General features: G+C 37.2%; 1 protein-coding gene across 1 annotated transcript in view; it reads right to left on the bottom strand.

The window, feature by feature from the left end:
- The window catches only part of LOC107660234 (CUB and sushi domain-containing protein 1-like), a 411,890-nt gene that overhangs the window by 113,475 nt on the left and 278,413 nt on the right, over nt 1-20,002 (bottom strand). The window contains exon 30 of the mRNA XM_016449502.1: nt 17,433-17,627. Coding sequence (XP_016304988.1) covers nt 17,433-17,627 — 195 coding nt within the window. The remainder of the gene's footprint in view (nt 1-17,432; nt 17,628-20,002) is intronic.

Genomic DNA, 20,002 nt, shown 5'->3' with positions numbered 1-20,002 from the left:
CGAGAGAAACAACCCTAAAGGCTCATATTCACTCTTGTTCAGTCCATATGACACAAGCTAATGAGGTCATTTTAGTATACGTGATGACCAGTGAGGCTAACGGAGCTCTCCACATTTCAAAAGACAGAAAACAGGAAAGTACAATCAAAGTCATTTTTTTTTCCATTATGATTGGTCAGATCTAAAAAATGTACTTTGCCTTTTGTGCTTTCATGATTCAATTTGTCACAGACTCTGTTTCATGTCCACATTCTATGTGCTAAAGGTACATTCTAATCCCTCGATAGTGCACTTCGAAGTCAATATTTGGCCAATATAATTTAATTCCAAATCGTAAATAGAGATGAAGTGTGCATAGTTATAGCAATTCACAAGAAGTGAACAGGGGGATTCAGCAATTGCATACTACCATAGTACCACACAAAGTTTGGCTAAAATAAACTATGATGAATCCATTTATATTAATTGGAATATATAATAGTATGTATTTTTATATAAACACACCTAGATGCATACATACATATATGTACATATATACATTTATATGAAAGTATGGTCAATTAAATATTTATACAAAGCTTGGCTAAAATAAATTAATGTAAACTAATACATTAATACTGAAAATTAAAAGTCACATTAAATTTAATATTACATATCAAACACATGTATCACTAAATGTAGGGGTTTATGTATTTTTATATAAAAATACATTTTTATATAAACACACCTGTATGTATTATATAAATTTATAATGAAGTATCGTCATTTATAATATTTTTATTTACATGATCATGTCATTATATTTGAAACTCCTAATCTGCATGACTCAATTGTTGCCTGTGTTTGATGACGTTGTAGGGCCTTACAGATGAATGAATTTTGTCAAGCAAAATGAGCTTCAACAGATATTCCCTGCTGAGTGTGTAGGGAGCAAAAATCATGAGTGCAAGGCAAACCTTATTTAAAAAGAAGGCAGTGTTTGAATAACAGATGAGTGGAGTAATTACCAGAGGAAATTAAAAAAAAAAAGAAAGAAGAGAAAAAAACAGTTTTGACTGACACACTTTGAAACACTGCTGTTTTAAACAATAAGTCACTGCACATCAAACATAATTCACAAAGACAGACGTAGCTCTCCCTAATAACAACTCAACAGTAATCACAATTCAGGCCCAGTGGGTGTAGGTATTGTGTGGACTCGTGCAAGCTAATAACACCAGATCATTCCATCCAGCAGCAAGTTGTTCACTTAACTCCTAAACATTTATTGGAACAAGAAAGTCAATAACAAGGTATTGGAAAATGTACATACCTTTATACAAGCAGGGTTAATTTGCTTAGGCTTGACATTGATTGCAAAAACCAGCTTTATTGTAGCACTGCTAGAATGGCCTACAATTGACACATCATGCACACTGCGTGGAAAGACTATTGGAATTGCTATGGGCAATTAGGGTTAGTGATGTTAGTTAGTTAGGGTCAGTTAGTTATCCCTGTGATGCGCATTTTTTATGGCCACATCTGCATAGCCTCTGACAGTTATTTTAGTAAAACTGATTCGTAATTCAGGTCTGAGCACAAAGAGGGAGTATTGAGGAGGAGCAGCCAATGAAGACTATAAATCATCTGTGTGTTGGTGCATTGGCGTGTGTTATCTCTTTATCAGGCTGGGTAGAGGCTAAACACTTAGGTGTTTGACTGTGCGTGACAGGAAAAACAAGCGAAAATCAACCACAAAGGTCACCAAGAGGAAAAGTGTAACAATTTGAGGCTAAGAAGGTCAGCGAAGAGTATTTGTGCATATATTAATCAATGTCAGTGCTCCTGTCACACCTGGTCTATATCGTAGATGACCTTGTAACCGATGGACCACCCGTGATAAGCAATGTTGGGGAACTCTACTTTTAGAAGTTATTGTAAGAAATCAGCCCATAATTTGGCATTTAGAGATAACTGTGGTCGATAACAGTGCTTGCTTGGCTGATTAACAGAAGTGCTACCCACCCCCGTATCGGTTCCAAAAGAGCAAAAGTTAATTTTTTTGTTTGTTTTTTTTTTTAGACAAAATGTGTACAATAAGAGTTTATATCAGCAAGTGTTAATGTTACGTATGTCATTTTATCATTGATTTGCAAGAGGTCATGGATTTGTTGAGCTGTGCAGAGGGCGTAGTATCCATGCAATCCTGCTCATTTTATTACATTGTTAATTTCAGCCACCTTCATTTTAATGTAAGAGCAGACATGGCCATTTTTACTATAAAGGTGCAAGGCTTCCGGTGTCAGACGTTTATATATATATATATATATATATATATATATAAACAATAATGTAACTGTAAAAATAGTTGCCTGCTGAAATTGAAATGTACATACATCTTCATCATGACTATATAGACACGGTGAGTTTGTCTTTACTATACACGTTAGATGTGATCCACCTCATAGTAACAATCCTGTCAGATCGTCCATCCTTTGAGTGAGAGTGTAACGTTACAGGTCGGCCGATCTGGTTTCGTGGTTGAAGTTAACCTTTTCCACATGTTTCCATGTTGTTGTTGCTCAGCAATGGCATGGACGCAATGTTGTCTGGGGGTTTGACAAAAGGAGAGTGGGACGGCCTTTGAGTGAGAGTGTAACGTTACAGGTCGGCCGATCTGGTTTCGTGGTTGAAGTTAACCTTTTCCACATGTTTCCATGTTGTTGTTGCTCAGCAATGGCATGGACGCAATGTTGTCTGGGGGTTTGACAAAAGGAGAGTGGGACGGTGGGCGGTGCTCGGGGTGGTGACTGAAGGCGGTGACTGTGTAGTTCTGACATCAACTTTTTACGGAAGTCACAATGGTTAGTGAAAAATCACAGCTACTTTATGCAGGCTGTGTGCATTTTACTGTGGACTGACTGTTTTGAAACTTATATGGTAGTTAAATAGCCCCTAGACCTCAGTTATCTGAAAAAAAGCCAGGAAATTTCAGATTTGACAATATGGGACCTTTAACTAATTATCTTGTTTTACTTTGAGTGTGAATTATCATATGCAGTAAAAGACAACAACACTCAAGCACTTTAAAAGGTTTTTTCACAAACTCAACTGACTGGCTTCTCTCCTGTATTATGATTTCATGTGAGTCTCTTCAGACCTTAGAACTGTACATGAATTATGAGCTTCTAGAACGTTTGACCTCCTAACTGAACTCCTTTTCACAAATTGAACAGAAATAAAAACATTATAAATAACAAAAAATAAACAACAGTTATTTCTTAGTCTTATTAAGTGCAAACGATAAGTGCAGCCATAATCAAAGTATACTCTCTCAATATTCAAAGTGCAAATAGAGAACAAATTTTTCAAACATGATACAGAGCTATAGAAAACTACACAACCTGTTATAGCCTACAGACTAATAACAGCATAGATATTGTATGTAGTAGTTGTAATTTGGCACGTGAGGGAGTCGCTTTCAAAACGCGGAGTATTAAAATCGCTTGAATGCGCTTGCGCGTTTTACTTTCGGTTTCGATTTAACGATCGCTCGAACTCTCGGCAGTGCAGTGCGTGCATTCTACAATACAAGACATTAATTTTGTCAGATGCTCTGCAATGATTCCTCCTTTAATGTTTCTTATGGGCCAATGAGGGTCTTTTTTTTGTTCGCGCTGAAGTAAATTTAAAATAATAAAAAAATATTCTGGCCAATCAACGCTAGGCTGTAGCCGCACCTGGCTATTCTGTCATAAATCGCACACCATTCATTGCTGAACTTTCTACCGTCCGTTACTGGAAATGAAATTAAATTACTGGTTGATATGTCCCGATCTCAATAAAAGTTTACACATGCTTTTGGTCCGTGAATTAGATCTCGCTCGGGACGTGCGCTGTCTGTGGAGGTTTTGCCAGGACCGGTTCCAGAATTAAATCAACATATTTTATGTTCCGTCCATTGCTAATCACTGCTATTTCGAGAGTGAATCCCGCATAAATATGCAGATGTCATTACCGAAACTTTGCAGGGTGTAGCCTACGTGTCCGAAAAACGAAAGTTTCATACAAATTCTGAATGGACTATACCCTAGAAAGTGCGCAAAGCGCGCTCCCTTTATCACTAAAAAGCATCACTCATCTTCGTTCATCGCGATCTTACAAAGTTTCGTTATAATCAATGAAGCTCTCTAAACTGCACAATGAATCTCTTATTTACATCGCGTCTGCATTTAGTTATGAGATGATTCACGAGCGTGCAAAACTGCACTTAAAAACTGCGGAGCTTTCAGCGGTGAGTGAATTCTGACAAAATGTTTCTGATTGGCCATTGCGTTCAAGAAATCAACAGATATGTCTGTGATTGGTTACATTGCTCAACGCTGCCAAAACACATTGAGGGTATTTAGCGCTTGGCTAAGCGCTCCAATTGCAGCAGGGCAACATCAGGGATTCAATGGCTAACAATTTGGGGGGGCAATTGCCCCCCCCCCTTGCCCCTTGCATGTTAAAATAATAATAATAAACAAAAAAAAGAATTGGCAGGTCCTCTTCATTTTTAAATATGTAACATTTGTTTAACACATAAACTGATTGTTTAACACTGTAAACTGATGTCCATGTTTTCTAACAGTGTTACAACCAACCCCAATTTCTGTTGTTCTGTCACACACACACACACACACACACACACATTCTACTACCTTCTTTTTCAGAAATTCTCATTTTGTGTTCTTTAAAAAAAATGCCCGTTTGGAGCAAGTTATGAAATTATTTTTATTTAATCTTTTAAAATATGACATTTGAACAACTGGTCACAATTTAGTTTGGGAACCAATTCTAACTGTTAACTATTAACAATGACTTTTGCCTAAAAAAACCTTCTAATTTGCTGCTTATTAATAGTTAAAGGTAGTTGTTAAGTTTGAGCATGGGTCGTGTTAAAGGGGACATCGGATACCCATTTTCCACAAGTTGGTATGATTCTTTAGGGTCTTCATGAAATGTCTGCAACATACTTTGGTAAAACATTCCTCAATGGTCGTGTAAAAGAACACCCTTTTTACCTTGTCAAAAACAGCTCTGTTCACGGCGATCCGTTTCGGTGCATGTCTCTTTAAATGCTAACGAGCTCTGCTCACCCCTCCCCTCTGTTCCGTGGAAGAGGCGATTTGCTAATAATCATAAGAAATATTAAGTGTGGGACTGACTTCTTCAGGAGATGCAGCTGGATCACAAACAGTGGGTTCTGGATCCATCCTTGAGTTCTAACTTTTTTAGCAAAACCTGCCTTGAATTGTCCCTCATTCAGAAAGCAGTCTGGAGTATTAGAATTGATTCGCGCAGACATAATCACATTTAGGTAGATCGGGGGGTGCATTCCCTTCAAAAACAAAAGTAATCCACTGCGTCTTCAGCGGCTGAGATGTCGGGAGTAAATGACGACTGCTATGTTAATTTTTACATCCAACAACAAAGCACCTCAATCGCTTAAGAGCCATTCTTGTCTACACCTGCTCCGGCGTCAAAACTATGGCGGACTGTTGACAGCTCACTCAGGGCGGGTCTATGCTAAAATGCCAGTGTCCGTCAACGGTCGTGGGAGGGGCCTGTGCAAAGTGATGTCACTTTGCCAAGAATCTGTGAACGGCTTCATCTGAGAAAGTGCTTATGATTTGTGGGGATTTAAAAACAAGTACTGGGTGGATTTTTATCATATAGGGTGGTTGTGTACACACACTGCCAACACACATTTATGTTCAGTGTAAAAGTGAATTTTGCATCCGGTGTCCCCTTTAAGGGATCTAGAATATTGTCATGCAGAATAAGGCAATAATATGTGCTTTATAAGCACTAATAAACAACCAATAATATGCATGCTAATAAGCAACTAGTTAATAGTGAGAATTGGTCACTAAAGTGTTACTGAATAACTTTGCAAATTCAGTTTGCATATTCAGTGATTGATTTACAAATAAACATGAACGAGTGATTTGGCTGACAGCAAATCAGATTAATGCAGCTCAAAATATCAGTGCAATGATGTTGAAGTATAAGACAACATCTCAGCAGAAGGACAACAAAAAAAGATTTGAATCATAAAAGAGAGAACGATCAAAACCTTGTGATAACCTATGTGCACTAAATTCAGTCCTATTTTTTTGGATCCCCATCTTTTATAATTTTATGTTCTGTAAACACCCACTGAAAGCCCAAAACTGCTAAACAAAGAGCGCATGTCATCAAAACAAGCATTAGCCTACATAAGAACAGTTCACTGCAGGATAACTGTATCTTCCCTAAGACGGCAGCTCATTAGCTGTTGTTAGCAGCGCTCTGTTGTGCCCAGACTGCATGCGTGGCTAAATGTAGCAGCCCATGTGTTCCTGCCTCACATAAGCATGAAGACAACAGCTGTGGCTGCCACCTGACCAACCCGAACTTCCCTCGCAAATCCAAAGCTTGAACATAGCTGTGCAAAATTATGCATACATGAAAAGGACGCTTCGACAGATTAGAAGCGGCCGTGTATCTGTACAGCCTCTGAGAGGCGCCATCCCACCATGCTCCCAGTCCCCACACCCTCTCACTATTTACAGCCAGGGAAGAGTCCTCATTCAACAGTACTGAGACAGTCTTTTAGTTACTATGGAAACGAATAAAAGATCTATTTGGGTGAGAGAACCAAAGAAAGAAAGGAAAATCCTTCATTATTTAAAGGGATCTCACCTCTTTCTAATGACTTTTGTCTAAAAGCTTGAGGACATGGCTCTGGGCCACATCAGTATTCCAAACGATAGTATGGAAATTACAAGCATGTAAAAAAAAAAAAAAAAAGGAAAGCCAAATGGTCAGTGCCCACTCAACAACTTGTCCAAAGTATAGTCACAGCATTTACTTGTTAAGCTGTCACTAACAATATTAAAATCAATTCCCTCGCTTAGAAATGTCCCTTCTGCAAGCAGTAACTGTTAAAGAAGCAGAATTGTACTTGGGAAAGGCAGGATTATTGGCTGTTAGTGGAGTTACTGGAGTGTTCTGATGAAACCCCATTAACCCTGCATGAGCCACTAATGCATAAAGCACTGTGCCATTTCATAAGACAGCTGATGCCAGACTGATGCTTATGGCGCATCACACATAGAAGCTGTTTCCACGTGTGCAGTCTTTGGGAGAGAGGACCTTAACATTCAAACCGAGTCTTCCCAGTCCTGCTCATCCTGATCTGCATATCTGCCACAAGACCTTATAGTTAGAGGCACCACAGAGCAGTGCACTCGCAGGGAAGCATATGCTAAAGGACAATTTTAGAGGAACAGTTGACTGAAAGTTGCTAAGGTGATCTGGGGTGCGATTCCCAAAAGCATTGTTATCCAATTATGCACTCTAGAAAATGCTGGGTTAAATATAACCCAGCGCTGGGTTATATTTAACCCAGCATTTTTTAGAGTGTGGTCACAAGTTCTGTCGATACCTGCATAGTTCAATGATGTTTACTATGTTTACATGTGCACCAATAATGCGATTATATCCAATAATCAGAGTAAAGACTTAATCGCAGCGACATGACACAATCAAACCTCTTCACTCCAGTTTACATGTAATTTTAATTATTCTGATTATTTGCTAAGAGGTGTTTATTTTTACCATCATTATTCGCTTACCCCACAACACTAATGATGAACTCACATACAGTACATTAGGCATGTTACTGGCCACAATCCACTTACATCAAATGCAAAACATGACTGCAGATGTACTGGAAGGTTATTCGGCGCAGTGATGGACATCTCAACGTTGTGATCTCACGCAGTTTTGTTCTATTCAATGTATCTCTTTCTACACTGCACAATGAATCTATTGTTTACATCATATCTACACTTTGTCATAATGACAGGATTCGCAAGCTTCCGTAACTCAGCACTAAACAAAACTTTGGCATTTTGAGCGGTGAATGGACGCTTGAACCTAAACACCTCTGATTGGCCATTGCATTTAAGAAATCAACAGATATGTCTGTGATTGGCTACATTGCTCAATGCTGCAAAGTTGCAACTAGAAACCTTTGAAGCTCTCCTGAGCGCAAAAATGAATATGCATTGGAGCATTTGCAAAATCTGTTTTGCCAATATCTTACTTCAGAATAATGTCACAGAGTTCATTCATGAAGTTGTGTGAACAACTCGTGGCATCTGTGTACATCAGAGCACATGCACACTTTGGTTAGAGCTGTAATAATGAGATTAAGGTATTTACATACCTGTTTGTTATGATTAAAATTGTCATACACCACATATTTTAATACAATTATGCTTGTTATGATTATGAGCTTAATCACATTATTTCGATCTAAGTATTGCATTTACATGAGGTAATGTTAAATCGCAATACTGTCAAAAATACTATTATAATCGCATTATGAGGGTGCAGGTAAACACACTCATTATTTCAACAAACACTCACAAACAGTATCACAAACCCATGTGGTTGGAACTACAGCTCTCGACTTGTGCTTAGAAGCATAGTTTCTTGTTAATATGACGTGGACGTAAACAGATCATTGGACAAAATAAGTAAACTAACATTCTATATCCTTCATTCTATGTCAATATATACACATTTCATTCTATATATTTCAGCATGTCAACAATCAGTGCTGTTTTTGAAGAGTGCGCATTGATGCACAAGGGAACTCCAGTACAGCATGAGAGGAACCCGCGATGATTCAAACATCAAATAAAGCAAAACGACGGAACAGAATGCCTTCAGATGCCTTGTTCATTACAGCAGCATCACTGAGAAATTACGTTGTGGAGAAAGCTGCTGACCGAATGAACCGCATGCATGTGTATGGGAGTAAAGTGTACAAAAATTCCATACTGCATGTTAACATAATACATATGAACGGAGTTCTGTTGTTTGTGTAAATGAGCTATAATAATTGACATTAATTGCGATCTCAAATCAGTAAATTAGCATAAGTTATTACTTCATCAGCTGCGCATAACGTAATTAATGGCAGTCTTACACTGTTAAACCACGTGGTTTAAACAACAGAGGTGCAATACTACGGCTTCAGGAAACAGTTCTCACGATGCATTATACTATGGTGGTTAAGCAATGAGTTACGTTGTTGTACGGGAAATGCCCCCCCTGAATAGTTGCTATGGCATTAGATTAGGGTGACCATTTGATACATTTATTACAATTATTGGTGGTGATTGAATGATAATGTGCTTTAAACTGTCAATAAGCTTTGAACGGCTCTGACTAGCACTCACTTTGTCCAGTGAAAAATTGTAATTTACTCAACGGGACCTATTCAGTCAAGTAAATATGAAAAACTGAAGAACATGCTTGTAGGTAAAAATCACATCTTATACCAAAATAAATTTTGGCGAGCACCCTCCTGAAAGCTAAAATAATGAATGGGACACCCTACGGTTTCGTGGACATGCGCACATGGCAGCCATTGTAAGTCCACAAGACAGCAAGTGCACATGAAGTGTGCCAAAAGAAGCAGAACCAAGTGATAGAAGCATTGCTTATGCACATGTAAGCTGACACAATCATCAAACATTCATATAAGCATATAAATCAAAACTGCCTAAAGTTACAGAATGAAATATCAAACCCACGAAGAGGTATAGGACTGTGCAAGCTGTGGGGGTGTTGATAGACATTATCTACTCGATCTATGTTCTGATCACCATTCTGAATCTGACAGAATGAAACATATTTGATTGTTTGTTTAAAATCAGAGGCTCTGTTCTTTATTTTGTTCAGATATTCATACAACAAAATATTCTGGCTGGCAACTTTAAAAAAAAAAAAAAACACTGGCGAAGAAAGCTATAATTAGGTAAATGCGTTTTACAGGACTCAGTTCATCCACAAATTAACTTGTATTTTTTGTTGGATCTGGCAGCTTAGAGCAGGACGTTCTTATCCAGTACAAATCTAGAAGAAGTCCTGATTGGTGTATTTGTATTTAACAGCTTTTGATGAGGTCCACACTGATTCCTTTGCTTTGTCCAGTCATCATCAGTGCAAAAAACCCTCTCTACAAATGCACTCTTTGGTTATTTTCCCTACTTTAACTAGAATATGATGGCTTCACAAATTGATTTTTAAACGCCAAACACATTTTTTTATTATTATATTTCTTATTGTGGTATTGTAATGTCATGACATAATATGACATAATACGTTGGACACAGCATGCATCTTGCAGGATGGGGGCAAAGCTCCCAGTTTCGGGACTATCCCGTCAGTTGCTATGATGTTCTAGGTGGTTACTTTTACATTTACAGGTAAGCAATACATACAGAGATATGCAGATGTATGTTAATGCATGATGTGGACATGTTATGAAAATGAAGATAGATTTGAAGTTTGAAAGTGTGTGTTCTGAGTGGTTGTTAGGTAGTTGTTAGGGTGGTCTTGTTGGTTTATAGAATGTTGTTATATGGTTGCTCTGATGTTGCTAGGACAAGGTTTGTGGCTGCTAGGGTGCTCTACACAGTTGTCATTGCATTGCTAGATGTTTACTAGTGTGTTGCTAAGGATGTTCTGGGTGGTTGCTAGGGTATTTACAGAAAATTGTTGTATACAGTGATTTGCAGCAACTGGAAATCATTCATTTTCAATGAGTGAGAGCAATGGTTGCTGTTGCTCATAGAAAATAAATCGCTTCCCGTCGCTGCAGATCATTGTGTTATGTGGGCATGTGCAGTGAAAAGTTGAGCAGCAGTTGCAGTTGCAAATGAGCAGCAGTTTGAACGGAGATTTTAAGTTTTGCCAGGTGGTTACTAAAAGCTTCTGTGGTTGCTGGGCAGTTGTTAGGGGGTCCTGGGTCATTTCTAAAGTGTTGCTACATGGTTTGGTATGTTGTGTGTGTTAATGCCACCTTGTTGTTAGATTAATTTATAACCAAATTAGCCCGAATATTTAATAATCAAATATGCAAAGGGTTGCTGCAAACCTTACAGGTGTTTTTATCTCTTTGAACATCTGAGGAGTTTTGTAGGTGTTGATTCTGTCGAAGTGCCTTTAAGGCAAATAATTTCAATTGGTGGCCATCTTGTTTTAGTAAAAAGAGCAAGAAAGAATAAAAGAAAGAAAATTATTATTTTTTTATCTTCTGTGGTTTGTTTTACAGCTTATTCTCATTATAACCAAAAGATCAAAGAAATATTTTACAAACATTGTCATGTATTAAATTGCAATCCTTTTTGCTCTACTTTTATTCTTTCTTTCTTTTCTTTTTTTTCAGAGCCCCTGGCATTTCATATATCATAGGGATATGAATATTAGTGATTTCTTGGTTAAGGCTGATATGTTTATTGCTATAAAAATGATGGGTGACTGAATGAAAGTACTTTTTTTTCCAATGACAAAGTTTTACTGCATGTAAGAATGACAGTAGAAAGGCACATGCATTTAAGGGTTATACAATGGGTTGTGTATATAATATTACACAATCATCATTCATACATCATTCATACTTTTATATATAAAGCAGTTGTCTGAGGGGACTGTCTCTCTTTCTTTCTCTCTCTCTCTCTCTCTCTCTCTCTATATATATTCACTAACATATAATGTCCACTACAGAGGCAAAAACTCCATAGCTGGGTCTCAGGAGGATATATATATATATATATATATATATGAGATCACCTGACAAATGTGCACAGTACGAAGACAAAAAGTTTTCAATATCACATCATCATCAGTATGTGATATTGAAAAAGTTTTGTATTTGCACTGTGCACTTTTGTTGGTATGCACTGAGCGTCCGAATAAAGACTTTTGAAGATTTTTTTTATTTATTTTTTTTTTTTTTTGCCTCTGAGGACATTGTGTGTGGGCTACTAAAATGTATCTTACTTGTTTTCCTACAAGTGGTTGGTCTCCTGCTGTGTCTGATTGAACATGAGCCTGTTTATTACAGTCATGTGTCTGTGCGCAGCACATGTGCATTGTACGTATGCATCTGCTCGTATGGCTTAACTGATGAGAGAGCATCACACCCCATTAACACCTAAATTATCTTGTTAAAGTCATTATCCTGGCCTAAGGCTCCTGTATTTTAGCTATGCTTTAGAACATAGTGCATTGTGTAGTGCTGGAGGTCGACACAATGGATAAACGAAGTGATGGCGTGCTGCCTCTCCTTGCTGAAGGTGACATAAATAACAGATTTCGGAGACTAGAAATAAACTGAAGTGACAGACAATATGATGAAATGGCCCGTGAAACAGCAACATTTGCTTCACATCTCCTTTGGTTTTCAGAACGAATTCCAATTGTGCCTACGGCACTCTTTTCAAGCCATCGCCCACCCCGCAAAGTGAAACAATGATACATTTGTTCATCCGCTGCCACCCCCCAATCAAATCTGACTCATTCTCACTGGACTACTTGGAAGCACCCACTTTAGCTAAAAGGTCATAAGTACTCAGCAAGCCATTTACCTCATTAGCTGTAAGCATGGGCTATTGATAAAAGGAAGCTGCAGCGGCAGTGTATAAATGCATCACAATTGGCTCACCTGTAGTTCGTCTAACCTTACACCTCGGCATTAAAGAGCTCTGGCTGAGGACAAATAAAAGGATTAACCTCCACAAACTACTTTGTGTGAATCAATGCACCATGACCAGAGTATATTCTATATTCTCTCTATATTCTGTATATCACTGATTAGTGCATGACTTCTGACTGATGAACAAGAAGAATATTGATAAATATGGGGTCCAAAAATCAGAGATGACTTTGAGACTCTGAGATTCCACATATAATTTAAAGGGATAGTTCACACAAAAATGTAAATTCTGTCATTTACTCAACCTAATGTCATTACAAACCCATTTGATGCAATACACAAATTAAGATATTTTTAATTAAACCTATGAGTTTGGAATGATATGAGGGTGAGTAAATGATGACAATTGTCTTCTTTTTTTTTTTTTTTTACTTTAAATAAAAATTTGATGGACAGCAAATATAATCTAAATGTAAAAAAGTGCAATAAACATTAACAATTATCCAGTATGTTAGGAATAATTGAAAACGGGCTGCTGAATTATTAGAAAAATAACTGCGGACAAACTCAAGGTGGTAATGGTTATATAAGCTGAAAAGAATGCCAGTGACCCTATTATGCTGCTTAACTAGACTATCCACCAAGACTTCTTTAGGTAACCAGCCACACCAGAAAGACCATCCTGGTCAACTAGTTCCACTCGTTATGTTTCACTGTTCAACAGGATTGCTATGTGGTCCACCAGCTATAGACAAGGACCAAACCAGCACTAATCACAACTACAAAAGTAAAGTTCAAGGCAAACTTTGAAGGTTGGACTGGCAGCCTTGCCTAGAAGTTTTAAACAGTCTGAAGTCTAAATGTCAAATGAGCCTTTGAATACTTTGTCAGTTTGAAGAGGGATCAGATGTTTGATGAGACGTAGGCCTTGTCGTGTGGTTGTGAAGGTGTTCTGAGCAGTTGCCAGACAGTTGTTGGGGTATTTCCTGTTTCTAGAAAAATGTAATAAATCAGCATGCTTCTGATTTCAACAGGACTGCCTAACTAAAACATAAAAACTGCACGGTTGAACTGCAATTGACTCCAACACACCATTATTAAAAAAAAAGGTTATCCCTGCTACCATACCACTGCATTATTAAAATAAATAAATAAATAAAACCCTGGTACCATTATTTAAAGAGGCTGATATCGACTGAGCCAGGCTGTCTAACCTCTCCATGATCCAGTTGTCTTTGGTAGACATACTCACTTAACTAATAGAGGAGCCGGAGGGGATTCTTAGAAGGCAGAAAACTAATGGATTGTGTGAATGTTGGCTTGCGTACACTCTGTGTGGATGATTAAGATCAAATAAAGCATCTCTCATGACACAATCAGATGATTATGTTAGCTCAACAATGACCTGTGTAGGAATATGTCTCTACCCCACAGTTACAGCTCATGCATAAAGATGGGCGAAGCAACGTGCTGGAAATTCCATCAGTGAGGACAAACAAAATGTTCCTGGAGTGCGGAAATGAGGCTGTCTTGCAAAGGGCATCAGCAGCTTTCCATCTCCATCAAAAGAGGTTAAATAATCAGCGGATGCTACTGAGGTGCAAAAACCCTTATTTGACCTTTGGATTTGGGTCAATGATGCTCACTGCATGTTCATATCTATAACCTGGTGTTGTATTTGAACACGCTGGGTTCAGAGGGAGCACATGCTTCTTCTGACATGATTTGAGCAATTACTATAAAAACACTGGGAATAACATAACAGTGAAGTGTGTGAATTCTGCGCTGCTAGCGGCACAAAAGAGAATTACAATCTGTTTATTTGAGCGAACCAACTGGGCTGGACATAACAACCCTGACTCAACTATGGCAGGTTGGGGGATGGGCGTTGGAAATGTGTTTGTGTTTGTGCAATTGTGGTTGATGGTATTATTGAACCACATCGATTTGTACTTCACTGGATATGATAAATTGTTGAAATATCTTTAAGGTGCAACATGAAATTTGGGTAACACTTTAGTTCAGGGACCAATTCTCACTACTAACTAGTTGCTTATTAGCATGCATATTACTTTAGATTCCTTAACCCTACACTGTAAAAAATTATTGTGATTTTAACAGTAAAAGACTGTAAAAATGCTACAGTAAAACCATGTTAACTGGTTAACAGTACGTAGTATTCCATACTATATACGGTGAATAAATGTAATTACATTTAATGTAATTTCACAGTAAAATACTGTTAAAAATACGGTTTTTGGAAGTGAAAAAGAAAAAGTCATTGTATAATTTACAGTGAAAAACCGCAAATTGACACTCCCAGAATTCCCTGCATGACACTTCATATTTGATGTTTTTTTTTGTTGAAATAACGTTTCTTCTTAGTTTTTTTCTTATCAGTTGTGTACATTAGGGTTTAATCTTACATCTAATGTTGTTAAATTAATGTTATTGCATTATTTCAGTATAATGTATGTCACCATGATGGGGTTTAGTGTTTGTGTGAATGAGACTGTGCTTCTATATATAAGTATTGTCCTCCTCAGCTCGCAGACAAGCTGTTTGTGATGAGCTTTAGTTCATCATGTGACTTTCTCATCACCACCTGTTTTTGGTGGTTATCAGTGCATTACAATGGTTCAAAACAGATATTAACACTTCACTATGTTGGTTTATTAACATAACATCAGTTAATGAAATACGGTATTTTATTGTGAATTTAAGTTAAGTCTGTAAAACCTAAAATGTTGCTACCATATTTTTTACGGTGAAGTTCTGGCAACCATAGCTGCCGGTATTTTACCGTAAATGTCACAGATTTTTTTTACAGTGTACCCCATAGCTAAATTTAACAACTAACTCTTCGTAAGCAGCAAATTAGGAGTTTATTGAGGCAAAAGTCATAGTTAGTTCATCATGTGACTTTCTCATCACCACCTGTTTTTGGTGGTTATCAGTGCATTACAATGGTTCAAAACAGATATTAACACTTCACTATGTTGGTTTATTAACATAACATCAGTTAATGAAATACGGTATTTTATTGTGAATTTAAGTTAAGTCTGTAAAACCTAAAATGTTGCTACCATATTTTTTACGGTGAAGTTCTGGCAACCATAGCTGCCGGTATTTTACCGTAAATGTCACAGATTTTTTTTACAGTGTACCCCATAGCTAAATTTAACAACTAACTCTTCGTAAGCAGCAAATTAGGAGTTTATTGAGGCAAAAGTCATAGTTAATATTTAGTTAATAGTGAGAATTGGTCCCTAAACTAAAGTGTGATTCATTCATTCATTCATTCATTCATTTGATTATCCTGGTGGGTGAAACAGAAAATAGAAGCATATATAGTGATTTTTCATTAATTTGATTAAAATAAATAAATAAATAATAATATATATGTATAACATTGTTTTGATGACTTTTCCAACTCTACAAATCATATATTAACATTACCTGATATGTCCATGCTTTGCCTGACTATTTGACCAAAACACAGGTTTAAAAAAAAAGAGAAACAGAGTGGGGAAGTTGAAAAAAGGAGAAAGGTCTCGGGTTGACAGGAAATGTGGGAATGAGTGGCACTCAGGCTCTCTCATCTGTCACTGAGAAACAAAGACCTAGGCGCTGCTCTTTTGAAGGCCTCTGTCCCCGTCTGTCTCTCTCTGTGTAAGCAAATGGGAGCACCAGATGGTTTCTCCAAACCCAATGAATATTGGCTGGGTACTGGCAGTGTGACAGAGTAGAACTATGCATGTAACAAAGGTCTAATCAATTAACTCTCGAGATCGCAAAAAACAAAAGGAATACTGTCTCTGATAAGGAGGCTGCTGCTAATTTCTTTAGACGAAGCAGTGCTTAATCAAATTAACACGCGTCAATACTTTGAATTGAAAACTGCAGGAAAAAAGCCTAATTCAAGGTTCTAAAATCAATAAACTACCAACCAATCTGTGGAGAAAAAAAAAATAATAATAATGGTAACACTTTATTTTAGGGTCTCTTACCTAGTTAATTATTAGCATGCATATTACTAGAATATTAGTCTTTTATTAGTACTAATTAAGCACATTTTAATGCCATATTCTACATGACCTTATTCTATATCCCTAATCCTACCCAATACCTAAACTTAACAACTACCAACTATTAATAAGCAGCAAATTAGGAATTTATTGAGGGAAAAGTCTTAGTGAACTTAGTGAATAAGTGTTCCCTATTCTAAAGTGTTACCATACTACTACTACTACTACTACTAATAATAATAATAATAGTAATAAAGCAATAATTACAACTTTCCAGATTTGGTGGGCATTATTAAAATGGGAAAAAAGTATGCCATGGTATGAATAATGAATCATGGTAATGGAACAGGAAAAATGTTTATGTATTAAATATTCATAATGTCTATTTTTTAAATAATCCAGTGAATTAAATACTCGACAAACAAAAGGAACACATGTCAGTTGTGTCAGTTGAAATGTATATTAAAGGTATAGCTCACCCAAAAATGACAATTTTGTCAACTTTTACTCACCCTTATGTCGTTCCAAACCAGTATGAGTTTCTTTTTTATGTTGAACAAAAAAGAAGATATTTTGAAGAATGCTGTTAACCAGACAGTTGATGTTCCCCATTGACTTCCATAGTATTTCTTTCCCTAGTATGGAAGTAAATGGGGACCAATAACTGTTTGGTTTTCCAAAATATCTTCTTTTGTGTTCATCATAAGAAAAAAAAAAAAGACACAGTTTTGGAACGACATGAGGGTGAGTAAATGATGACCAAATGTTGATTTTTGGGTGAACTATTCCTTTAATGAGTTGCCTCATTGCTCAAAAAAACGTTTAAACTTCCATTTAACACTTAATGCCTCTGTACGGAAGCTGCATTTTTCAGGTCCTACCTTTACACGTAGGCAGAGCTTTGTCCCATACAGGTTTCCCATCAGCCCCCATGATGCAGGTGAGAGTAGGTGGTCCCGCAATGGTGTAACCAGAATCACACTGGTATGTCACAGTTGATCCCAGCTTGTAGTCCATTCCCAGTCGAGTTCCGTTCATTATGTTCCCTGGGTCGAAGCATGCTTCTCGTGGCTTTTCTGTAAAATAATAATAATAATAATAAAGTTTTAAAATTGCACAAATGATGTATGAAGCACATACAATTTATTTCAATTAATGGATGCCCCGTTCTCTCTCTGACATAGTCCACATGTAATTTCTGACAATAAGACAAATGGATTTTGAATGTTTGCTTTGTCCACGGATGTCTCCGGGGAAGTGTTAGAATGTTGCAGACTGCAGTTATAGGTTTCAGCTTGTCTCACCGTGAATCTTTAACAACTGCCACCTTCCAGCATCCCCAAAGTTCTCTAAACACGCCTGTCCATAAATGCTGATGTCAGTAATTTGATCACATGATTTTTAATTGATTGACAGCCCTTGTGCATGTAATTCAACTGACCCTGAACAAAATTAATCAGATGCACAATCATATCCCGCATTTGTGTTCCATGCTGGCCATTTCAAGAGCTGAGACAGGTAACAGACAGAAGGAAAAAGCGAGATCGACAGTGAGTGTGAAGAGGGAGCAGACAGTTGCTTGAGGGCATCGGGCATTAAAGCGAACTAACACCAGGGGAAAGGCAGGTGAATGTGCTGGGGCAGCAGAAGATGGTCTCTGTCCTTCTGGCACCCGACACAGGGAGAAGGACAGTTGGAGAAAGCTCCGGAGGTGGTGCTTGGAGAGGCTGCCAAACATCTTGACAGTTAAACAGCTATCTGCCGAGCCTTAGGGACCTGAGAAAGTGGGAAGGAGGAGGGGAAGATTCTATCTGCAAAATTGCAAGTGTGCAACACAATCGTCCTCGTTTCTACAACAACAGAGGAACAGTGAGTGCACCTGGAGTGCACCACACAGACTAAAAGGAACAGGCCCAAAAATGAATATTCTGTCATCATTTGTAGCACACATGCTCACCCTGACATGCATATCTGTCATGAGATTGTTCACTTTCACTGCCACCACAATATATATCAGATTTATTAACTCATTACCAGGCCCAAATGAGATGTGTGGACATTCTTTTTTTTTCTGAATTGAATTCTGCAAAATGAAATGAAATGTGATAAAAAAATTAAATGTGTCAAGATTACCAGCCACATTTTAAAGGGTACAGTTCACCCAAAACTGACCACATTTTTATCATTCGTTATAACATTTATTCATTAAAAAAAAAAAAGGAGTTTGGTTAGGAAGATTGTGGGTCCATAAATTAGAAATGAATCATAAATGAAACTAATACAACGGCATTCATACCTCTGTACATGTTTTTAAGGGTCACTAAAATGTATATTTTATATTAAGGGCCACTATATTTATATTTCTCTGTTTATCAATCTGTTCTGTTTTTCCTCAAGGTATGAGAGATTTTGGACTGTAATATTCTCATATTCATTTATTTTCCCTAGTAAAGGCATTAATAATTGCGTTTACTGGTGTGTGATATACAATAGTAGATAAAAGATTGGCTTTATATAAAGAGAAACAGTGAGCAAATGAGGACATCGAATTAATTAAAAGAAAACACAAGAACAAAGAGAAAAAGACTTCATCATGTCATTGTCATACATGACGCGTTCTAATTAAGGCGTCGATGGAGAGAGTGAGACACTTATTCAGGCCTTAGAATAGAGTGCTGTTGTTGCAATGCAAAGCCAAGAACAAATAGCAAACAATGATATAATCACTTTCAGATATGAGCTTGGGAACAGTTAAATAGACAACACCAATGATTCATCAAGAAAGTAGCATTGCTTTGATGGCTCCTACACCGAACATGTGCAGTTCTAATATTAACGTCATATCAAACATCAAAGGTCCACTTATATTGTTAGTCGAGGCTATTTTGCACCTAAAATTGTCATTATTTCGCTTTTCATGACCATCCTCGATCCTCTCCCACCCGTAAAAAAAATTAAACTGATCATTTTTATCCATAGTGTATATTTAGTTATATTGCACTTAGTTATATTACATAATGAGTATTCACAATCAGTGCTGAAATGTGCCAAACAAATAACTGTTATTTATTTATTTGTATAAAATGGATAGTTCTGGTCCTTGATTCTGATTGGTTGAGCCAAGTTCAAAGCTGTTGTAAATTACTCTACAAACATACACCTTTGTTTACATGTGTGTGTTGCTCGGCAGCCACTTTGTTGGAACCACAACCGTTTCTGAGGAACTACATTGTTTATCGGAAGAATAATGTTTTTATTAATATCATTACACTTTATTTGCTCTGTTTTATTTTGTGAAACCTTACTACGTATATGGAATAACCGTTTTATGGTTCTGGAAGTAACCGTTTTATAAAAGCAATAAGTCCCGTGAAGCTGTGGTTTACAGTGAATTTATAACAGCTAAGGGGCGTTGTTAGGGCGTTGTTGTAAATGATTTTAGCAAATGGCT

Source organism: Sinocyclocheilus anshuiensis, unplaced genomic scaffold, assembly GCF_001515605.1.
Source record: "Sinocyclocheilus anshuiensis isolate Anshui unplaced genomic scaffold, SAMN03320099.WGS_v1.1 scaffold475, whole genome shotgun sequence".
NCBI lineage: Eukaryota > Metazoa > Chordata > Actinopteri > Cypriniformes > Cyprinidae > Sinocyclocheilus > Sinocyclocheilus anshuiensis.
Note: the sequence above shows the minus strand (reverse complement) of the source record. Positions and strands in the feature narration are given on the sequence as shown.